At 34.8% G+C, this 13,652-nt stretch overlaps 1 protein-coding gene across 6 annotated transcripts in view; it reads right to left on the minus strand.

Annotated features, from left to right (window-relative positions):
- LOC145666964 (uncharacterized) overlaps positions 1 to 13,652 on the minus strand; it is an 87,637-nt gene that overhangs the window by 13,097 nt on the left and 60,888 nt on the right. For 2 of the 6 annotated variants that reach the window (XM_081734601.1, XM_081734602.1), the window contains exons 8-10: positions 7,554 to 7,743; positions 5,186 to 5,334; positions 1,903 to 3,362 (exon numbers count right to left, since the gene is read on the minus strand). In XM_081734601.1, the coding sequence (XP_081590727.1) occupies positions 3,285 to 3,362; positions 5,186 to 5,334; positions 7,554 to 7,743 (417 nt within the window). In that variant the 3' untranslated portion in view covers positions 1,903 to 3,284. Of the gene's footprint in view, positions 1 to 1,901; positions 3,363 to 5,185; positions 5,335 to 7,553; positions 7,744 to 10,507; positions 10,716 to 13,652 lie in introns of those variants that run through there. The other 4 variants (XR_014127842.1, XM_081734604.1, XM_081734603.1 and 1 more) reach the window with 4 other exon arrangements.

A 13,652-nucleotide genomic window follows, 5' to 3' on the forward strand; every position in this document is an offset into this window, starting at 1 on the left:
GCTGAATTAAGTTTTGGATGTTTTAAAAGAATAAACATATATATATATATGAAATGAAAGTGACTATGATGTGACTTAACTCTTGAACCACCCGATCGATCTCGATCGAATTTTTAACACAGATGAGGTCCGAATCTGGAATGGTTTTTATTATTTCACTTTGACAGGGGAACCTAGAGGAGGGGAAGGGGGGATATATAAAAATGATCGAAAATGACCGATATTAGTGTCGAATCCATAGCTTTCGACACTTCCGATATTCTGCTTTGATGAACAGTGATACTTCCAATACCGTTTAAATCCAAATTTAGCCCCGCAACTTGGGGGAGGGGAAAGAGAACCCGCTGCTTCTCACACGGCCAACTTTATGTGGCAATGTCTCGAGTTGGAAATCCCGAAAATGTATATGTTCTGGTTGAAGAATGCAAGACAAAAATGATTGCATCAGAAAGTGCTTCAGTAATAGTAAAAAGTGACGGACTAACTTTTCTTATTTTAACCCAGTGAAGCGTGTAATTGACGCTAGTAAGAAATAAAACTGTTCGTTCCATTTTTGGTTTCAATTATATACTAATTCTTGAGTCTACATATCGAGTCTTCAGAGCACAAATGTCATATGTCCAATTTTTTTCAATATTGACTTTGTCAGCTATTTCGATAGCTTGGTACCTGCTATGTCAAATGCACAAATATTATATGTAAACTGTTAATAACTAATAGCTTCTTGATAATACACAGTGAACAGTTGTCGCAAAACTCAAACTCTCTGCTTTGCTAGGACACATGTATCGATTCAAAACAGGCTTTAAAAAACGGGACATATGACATTCGTGCTCTCAAGACTCGATATTACGTTGTGTGTGGAACCTAAAATGAGAAACTGTTTTTCCGAAAATTTGTTTATTCTTTTCAAGCATTTAAAACTTAATATAGCTAAAAGGTTTGGTTAAATAAGGAACGGGTGACTGATTGAACAAGACATTCGATACTGTCACAATAACAATAAAAGTACGAACCTGAGTTGATAATGCCTTCCCTGACCAGAGAAACACATAACTCGACCCAGGCACGTAGCCAAGGGACACCCGCCTTCGAGGCTGGGAATGAAAAAATTAAGGAAGGATGAAACAAAATGAAATGAGAAAAAGAAGTATCAGAGTTAAAAATAAACCTACAGGAAGCTTTTGGCTACTCTTTTTATGAGGAGATTTGTATTACTTGCAATTCATGGTGGCGAAGTGAGCGAGATATCATGCAAGAGTCAGGGAATTTGAAATTTCTAGAAAAGTTACCGATTTTTCAGAATTTCTAGTCAGGGAGATTTCAAGCTTCGGAAAGTATAGTGCCGTTCTGTAACAGCGTGGATATTTTTTATCATAATTTTTCGTCCTCGCATCCTTGCAGTATCAAACATGTTACCGGTATTTCAAAAACAATTTTCTACTGCTCCTTTAACCTGTCATTTGGAAAAGACAGTAGTTGACGGAATAATAAAAACAAAAATGTATGTGGAAAGAAAGTTCTGTTAACATTTGATACAACAGAGAAAGGAACGCAGATATTGTAAAATATTTTACGACATTATTGAGTATGTGCTTTTTATAATAGTCAATATGTACTTTTTAAAATGATTGAGGTCATAATGAAAGGAAAATTGTTATATTTGAATAAACAGAGGAAGGACATAAATATTGTATAATCTTTTTCAATATGTTTATTATTTTACTCGAGATTTCTTCATAGTTTGTTATTGAAATACTTACCAACATATCCTCATTTTATTGTCCTAATAAACTTATATATGTTGATAGTAAAGTAGTTTAGATTAATCGAGCTCCTGGGCTTTCAGAATTTCATGTTACGCCCCCCCCCCCCCCCCCCCCGGCCACGAAATCCTGGCTAAACGAACCAACATATATTCCAGTAAAATAATTTAGAATGATCGAGCCCCTGTAATGATGACCACAGTATTTCATGTCACGGCCCCCCCTTCCTTCACGAAATCCTGCCTACGTGCCTGCTCGACCCCCTACATTTCATAGTGAGCCACACCTCCACTTGAATGACAGCAGCAGCTGATAGGACAAAGAGTATCTTCATTGTTTGACTTATGTGAGTTCATTCCTCTTTTTATATGCTTGATGTTTTTATCCTCCATAATCAAAGCTCGAGGGAAGAGCCGAAAGCTTGGAAGTGCAAAGGAGTTTTCAGGAATGAGAATGTCAAGTAAGTGCAACAAATAATTCTTAAAATTTCTAAGCGTATTAGCATACTGTCTAGAGCTAAAAAGGTTCGATTTTCATTGGTGAGAAATAACTTTTCCAGCCGAATTGGTATTAACACATACAGTGTATATGTAAAAATAAAAAGATATTATGTATCGTAAAACTTGGATATTTGGAAGACGTAACATATATTTTACACGTACAGTCAGCTACAAAAGTTCTTTCCGTTTGATAAAATTAGTTTCGTAAATAAGTTTAGAATAGAAGGACAATTCGAGTACAATTTTCAGTAAATTAAAAAGAATGTAATTTTCTGTATGTTTCAGCCATACCATCGTTATTCCTAAAATAGATTTAATCAAACGGAAAAATCTTTTGTCGCTGACTGTACAATAATTGAAACATACTGTGTTCTAGTGATAAACTTATTCAATAATCAGCGGAATTTTAGGTTGAAGAATTCGTAATGTGCTTGGTATCTGTAAATACCCAACTAGTTTTATTACTGTATTTTAAAGAAAAATAAAAGATGCATATATCATTCTCTCTCAAAACCAAACAATACTGCAACACAATACGCAATATTTAGACAAACTGCACAGAAAAGAAAAAAGAACAATCAAATTAAATTCCAGTTCTTTATGAAAATGTAAACAAATGAACACAAGATAAGAATAAATAAAACAAAAGCAAAACTACAACAAACACAAATTATCTCTCACAAGTCCTAACAGACTCTTTAGGATAAATCCTCGTTTGAAGTATTGTACTGGAGAAGAGCAGGAAATCATTTAGTTTCAAGCTGTTTTAACTTGATATATTATATTTGCTTCGGATACAACTTGCATACTTTTCCATCTCTGGACGAAAATGAGATTCGTTTACCTCCAGAGAGCTTCCATTCACTTGTAAGGGCTTCAAAATCACAATGAAAGTTGATCGATAAATACATAAATATGTTTAGAATAAACATTCGAAGTTGAGTAAATGTATATAGAATGTTTACTGAACATCAATGTATTTTAAAACTCAACATCACAAAATCTCACGTCCTCTCTTCTACTCCCAATCGATTACTGTCTGTCTCATCTGACTACCACTCTTTCGTGTTACGGCAGATAGCTTCTGTCTGGTCTCCTGTAACGTACAACCTTCATTCAAAGATTTGTAGAACACTGATGTCCAGTAATAAATAAAAACATAATATCTACTCTGTCTCGTCTTGTCATAATTCTCATTTTTTTTAAATATCTTTTTTGTTTTATTCTTTTTAAATTAAACGCACTATTTAAAGAAAGCAGTATAAAGTTATTATCTCACAACCCAATTCAAAAAATATACTATAAAATGAACACTTTTTATCTCTCTTCTTGATATTGTCAAGAACGCTATTCAACTTAATTATTAAACTTTTGTCCATGATTGTACTTTATATTTAATTTTATTTTTTCTGTCGCACGAGTGACGCCAGATTTTCTGCTAGGGGGTGTCATGGACGCTATTCAACTTAAACTTTTGTCCGTGATTATATTTTACATTTAATTTCATTTATTTTTTCTGTCGCACGAGTGACGCCAGATTTTCTGCTGAGGGGGGGGGGGGGGGTATCACGGACGCTATTCAACTTAATTAATAAACTTTTGTCCGTGAGTGTATTTTTAGTTCATTGATGTATTCTCTATCTGTAAAACTGCTATGTAATTGTGTCTCTGAAACTGTTTCCAAGTACTGAAATCAGCTCCTTTCACAAGTTATTGTGTAAGTTCATGTATTGACAAATACCATGAAAGAAGTAGATTCATAGGTACACGTCCTTACGATTTCACCACGAGTACAAGAAGTCTATGAACTCAGCTCGAGTCGAGAATCACAACTACTTCGCTTTCCAAAGTCAAGAGTAGTTGCGACGAAAGTCTTACCTGGAGGAACATCATACTAGAGCTGGGACCATACCTGATTGATCTACTTGGATTGGACACCTATTCTATCAATCATGTATTCTCTACATCAAAAATTTCAGGTATATACTCGTTCCATATTTGTCAATGTCTAGTCATGAGTCAGTGCTTGAGAAGTTTCAACAGACACGAATAAACGTAAAATTAAGCATAACCGCAATACATTGATAATCCTTTCTTATAAGTCGTATGTGCATAACTGTTAGAAGTATTATTTTCACCATTAGAAGACAACAACAACAGATACAATCTACTAGTAAACAGCGTATATATTTTTGAAATAAATGCAGTACATAAATAAATAAACAATCTATTCCAGCATAAATGCACGATCTATTCCAGGATTAATAAACAATCTATTCCAGCATAAATGCACAATCTATTCCAGTGTAAATGAATAATCTATTCCAGCATAAATAAATAACCTATTTCAGCATAAATGAACAATCTATTCCAGCATAAATGAACAATATTCAGCATAAATAAACAATTTATTCCAGCATAAATGAATAATCTATTCCAGCATAAATAATAACCCTATGATATGGCATATGTTACTCCAAAGGGAAAATCGTAAGAAGCAGTTTTCTGAAATAGGTGCTGGGGTGAGTTTTCTTCGAAGGTTTTCTGAAAACTCGTATTATAATTTTGTTCGTATTTCATATGTAAATGTTTCAGTGATAATTGCAGCATGAGAGCGAGAAAGATTAGTTTGGTAGTCTGTACCTTTTATTCGTAAAGTGGAAAAGCGAGTATAACATTCTCTTAATACTCATAATATGCTCTACCTCAACCATAATATATGAATTTAAGTGTTGAATAAAATTATCATACATTTTTTTACAATAAAAAACAGCCAAGCAAAAGGTTTGACTATGAATTCAGATTCTAGGAGTCTAAATAAACTCATCATTATATATATATATATATATATATAATAAACACACAATAACACAGAAACAAATGAAAATAAATCTAGCATAACTTATAGAAGTGGATTACCTGTGCAAAGATTTGAGCCATCAGTCGATTGGTGCGATACGAATCTTTTTTCTTCTGCTCCGTTATTTTTTCCTGGTATTCTGGGAGACGTCGCACTTTATTCTCTGTTCGGGATCGTAATTCGCGATGCGAGAATATTCGTTTATTACCTATGATAAAATACAATACACTAAATTAACAAGCAGAATAACTGTAATGGTAAAATATTTATCAAGGTCTTGTACAATCCGCGGCAAAAAACCTGCAACATGAGCATATAAGTTTATTGTGAAATGGCGAAGACTTTTGCTCCAAAATAAGTGTGCATGGGAGGAGCCCGAGGTTTATCCTGACGTGATTCGTTCCACTTAGACGTTATGTTCATTCCCTGTGCTGTTAGGTGTAGTTTCACAATAAACTTACATCCTCATGTTGCAGGTTTTTTGCCGCGGATTGTACATGGTATTTATTGATCTGAAAAGGGCTTTTGAGTGCAATAGGAAGGAGTCTTCGACATGGATGCTGTCTCTCGTCTACATTATTTAATACCTATCTAGAAGAGATAGTGAAAAAGATCCTACAAAATGAAGACGACATTTTAGTAGAAGATAAAATGATTAGGTGTATAGGGTTTGCAGAGTATATGACGCTTGTTGCAGAATCTAAAGAGAAAATCAGTAAGACGTTAGAAGGGCTGTGAAGAATATGGGATGAAAATAAATGTGAGAAAGACAAAAGCCATAGTGGAACGAAGCGGTTGGTACCAAATATAGAAGTAAGAGGGGAGAAAATAGAACAAGTGTCTAGTTTTCAATACCTGGGGAGTATTATTAATGATAATATGAAGTGTGAAGGTGAAATACGAGTAAAAGCAAGGGACTCACAAAATGCTTTGTGTGGAGTATTGTACTGTATGGATCAGAAACATGGACATTAGAAAAATGATGAAAAACGACTAGAAGTTTTCAAAATGTGGGTATGGAGAAGAATGGAGAGAATTAGCTGGGTCGAGCGGAAAACGAATAGGAGTGTTAGATTTGTGGGGAAGAAAAGACTAATTTTAGATATTATTAAGAAGAGGAAGAGAAACATTTGGGACATTTGCTAGAAAGGAACTATATCATGAAAGACGTGAAAGGAGGAAAGGGAAGGAGCAACTGATGGAGGAGGAGGAGGAACTGATGGATGATATCAAAACCACAAAAAAATCGTACATGAAGACGAAGAGGTTACAGGAAGACCGTGGACCATAGAAGTTTCTCAGTAGCGGAAAGTAAGCTGTCAATAATGGCGGAATACCTATGATGATGATGATGTACATAGACTTTGTTTACGATACTAACTATAGTTTTTTAAAAAGGGTTGGAATTCAACGTACTTAACATTCATGGCCATCAGTTCAATAACAAATAAATACAATAAATAAATAGATATTATTAACTAACTGTGTAGGGAAACATTCAGCATAGAATTGAAACGAAAAAGTTAATGCACAAAATAGGAGTATTTTTCTTTTTTTTACGCAACTAAGCATTGATATAAAACACTACATAGGTGATTTTGTAGTGTTTTATTGTTGATATTTGTAATCGATGGTCATCGATCAATACATTAAAAACTTAAATGAAACATCAAGCTACAATTATAATACTTTGTAATTTCATTGTTTTGTTTTGTACATTTTTAAAAAGTAAACAGTAAATTTTCGCATGTTTATTTTAAAAATTACATAATATTCACATTATGCATGTCAAACTTCAGGTTCTATTTTAAGATTGTGCCAGTCAGTTCTCTACAGAACACCGAGTTCTTGAAGTTGATGATGAAATTCAATCAATACTTTGATAAATGTTGTTCATGTCATCAAAATTAATCGTAATTTTAAGAAGCATCTATTGCTCTAGGTGAAGCATGATTGATTCATTTTCAGTAGCATTAATGCATTTAATTTTGTGTTTAAGATGTAGAAATCAGAACGCCTCCTATCCACCTTACCACATTTGCAATTGAATTCCAGACAACAGATCAACACATAAATATGGTCATATGTAAATGCGTCAAAATTCGAATTCAAGACTTATTCGCCATAAAAGGCTTCGTTCGCTGTTATGGTGGTTCGGAAGGGTAAAAAATGTAATACTCAGCTAGCTTTACATTAAACGATACCTATATACAAGATTTAGTTGCTTAATTTCATTCGCGGACCGTAATCTTAAACTGCAAACCTTTACGAAAGTGTTATTGTTGATATATTATCCCTTTTTGAAACATGTGTTTCCCATTAAAAAAGAGTATTGCGCGAAAGCTTTGCACATAAGATAGCTCGAAAAATGAGAAGATGGGAGAAAAACCGGTGAGTAACTACTACGAACGAAAACAAGAAACTTACCGATGGGTATCTGAATCGAAGTGAGTTGTAGTTTTCTAACAATTTCGTCCAGATCTTCATCTGGATGATTCTCTAAGACCTTCCGACGTTCCTCTCTCCTCTTTTCTATCGCAACAGCCAACTGGGAAAGGGTTCGCAGCCTTCTTCCGGATCTCCGGATGAAGTCAGGTCGATTAAAATGAAGGTAATCCTTTAAAGAAGAAAAACATATATAAAAGTACCTTGCTACATTACTCCCAATAAACACATTCTTAATTTTACAAATTTCTTACAAATTTTACGCATACGCTAGATAAACCGCAACTTTTTTTTGTTATATCACGTTTATTTTATTTGCCAGTTACAACATAAGGAACTCTCGATCACTGGCCCTTTGTCAATGTAATTACACACACACACACACACACACACACACATATATATATATATATATATATATATATATATATATATATATAAACAGCTCACAACTTATGTTGGTGTTGTCAAGTAAAAAGCATCTGACTACTTTATGCAATTATTATAATGGCAGAAAACAATCTTTGCAAAATACTAATATAAACTTTAGGTTCTGGTATCATTTGTTTCCTCGTCCTCAAAGCTTGTACGTCTTAAGTTATGGGTTTTTCATCACTTCCTTTTTCAATTTATTGAATAACATGAAAACAATGAACAATATAGGAAATTTAGAAAGTAAAACATCTAGTATTTATAATCATGAAATGTTTAAGTTTTACGTTCCACGGTTATGTCGGATAGGCTGACGGTGATGATGAGAAATAATTGCAATGGTGGAATGAAGAAAGTGGATGGAAACGGAAGAACCCCGAGAAAACCCACGCACACGGTGTTTGTCTACCACAAAACTTACTTGGTGCGAGCTGTAATCGAGGTCCCAGCACCAGAGGTGAACGTTCTACTACTGAGCCACCGCGGAACCTATTTATTATCATAAATTGACAGATGATTATTAGTCTCTCAGTTTAAATATCTATGGACGAACTACGAAATACTTACTAGTGTTTCTATGTTTACGCTCCTGTTTATTGATTTTGGTTGGATGAAAATCACTACCTTTAATAAGCAATATTGAAGGACGAATATTGACTTCAGATTAAAGAACTACAGTTAAATAAAGGGAAATTGATCACCTACAAATAAAACGCTGTTACTTTTCAATATGTGACTGCTTGTCACTTATTTTTTCTGATATTAATGCCGGATTTTGTGTAACCAAACATTTTTCATACAATTATTAATAACAACTTGTGAAATAGACAAAATAAATTGTTATACGCCAACATGACGGAGACGGTTGTTTTGCAAAAAGTGTCACATGATTCCTTTGAATTCTTTCCATGAATCGTAACGGTTCAGAAAATTTTATATCACAAATTCTACTTTTGTGTTCAGAACGATGTCCTTAAACTCAAATATGGACATGTCTTTCTCTGGAAAACCTTTTATTCTAATGTTAGTATTATGTTTTGTCATTCCAATATGTCGTTGCATTAACAGGTTACTTCATTAATATCTAATTAGAGGTCCGCATAGCGTATTCGCTAACGTTTTTGCCTTAAGGTGCGAGTAGTCTTGGGTTCGATTCCCGGGGGGGCACTCGGCCGAAAAGATAACCTTTTTAGCCCAGCCATCCTCAGTGAGGTTTTCCCTGTTGAGGCTTGCATCATTCACACTACGCAAATGGCAGGATGGTACCTAACATGAAGGTCTCAGGCCGCTTTCATCTTTCTCTCCTTTCTTCCTTTTTCAATTCCCCAGATACTGTGCTCACGGAGACGTTATCCCTTATACGTAACGGGCCAAAATGTCTACTGATGCCAAAAGCATCACATAATAATTCATTACATAATTCCGAATCCTCTAAATCTAAAAGTAGGATTTCTGCAAACCAGGTAATTATTGCATTTGATGGGCGATCTCTAAATATTGATAGATGGCTTTAGACTTATTGCAATATTGTTTTTGTTTTGTTTGTTTGTTTGTTTGTTTAACGTCCCACCTTATGCTCAAAAGCTAATGGACGCGATGATAATATGGAATGAACGTATAAGGAGACGGATAATCCCGACAAAACCCACGCACACGGTTTCCTCACCACATAACTCATTTGGCGGGAGCTGGGATTGAACTAGGACGCACCAGAGGAGAGCGCTCTACCACTGAGGCCTTTCTTTTTAGTTTGTAAATTGACTTACAGAACAATGGAATTTCAACTTAATTTTACCGAAACTGGTCCGCCAGATTTTCTTTCAACATGTTACTTCGTCCTCATCCGGTCATATTCGTTTATATTTTCCCAAAGTCATTAGTCCTATTCTATTTTTAAATACTGAAAACTCACCCTTGAAAAATTACGAAGATTTTCAAAGAAATTGCACATTTTTAACACATCACTAACCTAAATAACGTTTTCCAATATTTCCACTGTTTCACTCTATTAAGAAAAAGAACTTGAAGTCTTACATAATAAATAAATAAATAAATAAATAAATAAATGTTTAAAAAAAAAAACGTCTTGTGACCCTGACGATGATGAAATTGCCTGAGTGAAGCACTTGAAAACCAATTGGGAGAAACTGTATTTGGGTGAGTAGTCTATTAATTCTTACAATGTGTTCCAAACACTCAATATGTAGAATTTTACTTAGGAAGCTAATGCGTGAACTCTTAATTACTTTAGACTGATTAAATAAATAAATAAATAAATAAATAAACAAAAATTGTTGCCTGCTAGAATGAAAAGTAGCACAAATTCATCAGATGATTATTTACTTTATTTTTCGAATAAACTGCTCTACCGCTTCTTGTACTCAAGAGTCTCAGACCACCGATCAAACAGTATAAGTTACATTTTTAAAGGCAATTAACATCTAAAGCAATAAACGTTGTTCCATAATGCTATTCATGGCAATATTACCTGTTTTGAGGAATGCATGCTTTTTCTTGCATATAAATTACGTAGCTCAATAAGGTTCTAATCACACTAACTGCACTTCCTCTGTCTGTAGTCTTCTCTAAATGTATTCGAAAAGCAACTGTCTGCCAACATACTCTCATTTCTTTCCTTTGATTTGGGCCCGGGACTTATCGTATGGCTGAACATTTCTCAAATATGCCCTCCTTCAACTTTCAGTTTCCCATCTTGAAAATAAGTAATACTGTTATTTATCTACGAACTATGGCTATTTACTAACATGGCTGACTATAAGATCATATCTTATTTAACTACGATTTCTATAACGTGTTAGAAGTTATCTTTAGTACTCGTATGCACTGAAGTATACTTTCCAGTTTAGCAGCTGAAACAAAGGATTCCCAATAAAGGGATCAAAATACAAGGAACTTTTCAAGGTTTTCTTAAAAAATATCAATAAAAAACAAAATAAATTAATAAATAACACAAAAATAAATAAATATACAGGGTGTTTCAAAACAGCACCGACAACGTTTGGGAGGTGATTCCTGACACCAAGATAAGACAAAAGGCACCCAACCTGGGTGCAGAAATCCGTCACTTCGGAGTTATAGGCTGCTGAAAACATGAAAAAAATGAACTTTAAAGGTCCATAGCTTCTTAAATATGAGACCTGCCGTAGTTAGGTCAAAACTTCGTTTAGGAACTATTATGTGCCCTACCCAAATATCCAAGTTTCAGAATTCTGCGGTATACTTCCGTAACAATTTTTATAGAGGTAGTTAGTGAGCACCAGTGTGCGAATTGAAAAATTTTCCCAGGGGGGGGGATGAATTTCACTTATATGCGCACCGTCCTCCCACACACACAGATATATATATATATATATAATTTATATTTACTAACAAGTACAAAACAGTTGAGATGTGAGATGTTTCATAAATTTTCACTCAAGCAATATTTAGGTTAGCTACGCAAAGTAAGAATTGTTCCCTTTTTCTATCTTCATGTCCATTTAAAAATACTCCAGAGGGGGGAAAAAGTTATCCCTGCCAGGGATAAAATTTTTCTTCTCCAGGGGGGGAAAGATTTTTGTCAGGGGGGGAAATTCCTGGCATCCCCCCGCCAATTCGCACCCTGGTGAGCACTTCAAATTAAATGCCCGTAGCCGAGCTCCCTCTCTATAAATTGTTGTGTGAGAACCTTAGGATTCTGAAACATGCATTTTTTGGATAGCACACATATCAGTTCCTAAGTCTTGACCCGACTGCGGTAGGTCCCATAGTATTGGAGTTACGAGCCTTTAAAGTTCATTTTTTCATGTTTTCGGCAGCCTATAACTCTGAAATGACGCATTTGTGCACCCATGTTGGTCTATACTTTTTGTCTTATCTTGGTGTCAGGAATCATCTTCCGAACGTTGTTTGTGTTGTTTTGAAACATCTTGTATACATGCGTTTTTCAAGAAACCCGTTATACGAGGTGCGAACCAAAATTACGTGTCGTTTTGCTACAGTTTAAAAACTAGTAAGGATAGATAAAATAATAACACCTGCATTAGCTTTAGACTTTGAAGCTTAACTGTGCAAAGTTTCAAGCTTCTAAGTTCATTTTTAATACATTCATTTGAAAGAAGTCTTTTTTCACACTCACCTTAAATGACAAATTTCATCATAAAGGTGCCTAATGCAGACTTTTATTTACACATTGTGAAAAAGACAATATTCATCGCAAGTTAAAAATGTTTGTTGAGGACACTGACCATGCTAAACTTTACTGTGCGGAAGTGGAGGCAGGAATTTAAGGGGGAACATGGATCAACTGAAGATCTGCCAAGTTCCGGAATCCCAAATCTAGCAACCCTCCCCCTCAAAAAACACTCCTGTTGAGGTCCTAGTCATGGACAGAAGGCTAACAGTTGAGTATATCTATAGCCTTGCCTTACAGGGTTCTCTCATTGGATCATGGAAAGAATATTGACAGACCACTTGAAAGTGTCGAGGTAGGTTCACGTTAGGTCTCTCGATACCTGGATAAAGAGAAGATAGTCTCCCGGACAAGAAGAAAGGTGTTTTACAGAACAAGAACTTCGGAAGTGGTCCGTAATCCACTCTACACCCAAGATATATTCCCTAGTGACTTTTGCATATTTTGAAAACTAAAGAACTCACTGTGAGGAAGAAATTTTCAGTTCAGAAGTGCCCTCGGAAGTTACATTTCCCAGTGCCTAAAACATACTCTACAAAAACATTTCTCAGACGCTTTTGATAGAGAGGTACAAAGACTGCAATGGTGTGTAGAAGAGGACGAGAATTAAGTTGAAAACTGAAGGAAATATATACCTGAACAACTGAAAATTGAGAGAGTTACGGGAAAACGACACGTACAATCTGGTTTAACTTTGTATTTTCTTAGGAGGTATAATTTATTGCATCACGACGGGTATGTTCATGTTGCGTCACATAACATGACTCTGCCAGGACTTTTTAAAAAGCTACCTTCTCTCTTCTCACAGCTGACGATGATCTACAAACAACAGTAGGTTTCTCAAAGTTTATCTTCAAAACTACGTCAGCTTCAAATAGTTTATTTTCCTTATGGTCGAATCCTTTGTCAATACATATGTATTGTTCTATAACATTATGGTATACAGAGTGGTGTCGAAGTATCGGAAACAATGTCTGAATTATACGATAGTACCAAAAGTTGGATTAAATAATAATATACTGTAAGCTTGCTTTCTGATTAATATTCCATTTCCTTGCATTTTATTATTTTTACTGAGATGTTACGAAATACCATCTTCTTGTGCAGTGCGAACTCAATTTAACCTTGTCAATAGCTGTCTGAAGACACTGTACAATTATATCTGAATTGCTTTCAAACAAGAATAAATTGTTTATTCCTGGCTAGCTGGAACATCTGTGGCGAAAATTTCGCGCTTTTTTTAAATAGTCATTGAGAGGTATTGTATTTGTCAATGACAGAATACTGTCCTCGTAAACACGGGGAACAGGGTTATAAAAAGAAACAAATATGAAATATGGTTATAAATATGCAAACGAACCTAAGAAGGCAAGTGAAATAAGGATTATGTACCGTTTTCAGTCATAAGTTATGAGAGAGAGAGATATTTTATGTGTTGACTCTACTTTATCAGCATT

This window comes from Thermobia domestica, chromosome 12 (assembly GCF_964235325.1).
Source record: "Thermobia domestica chromosome 12, izTheDome1.hap1.1, whole genome shotgun sequence".
Taxonomy (NCBI): Eukaryota; Metazoa; Arthropoda; class Insecta; order Zygentoma; family Lepismatidae; genus Thermobia; species Thermobia domestica.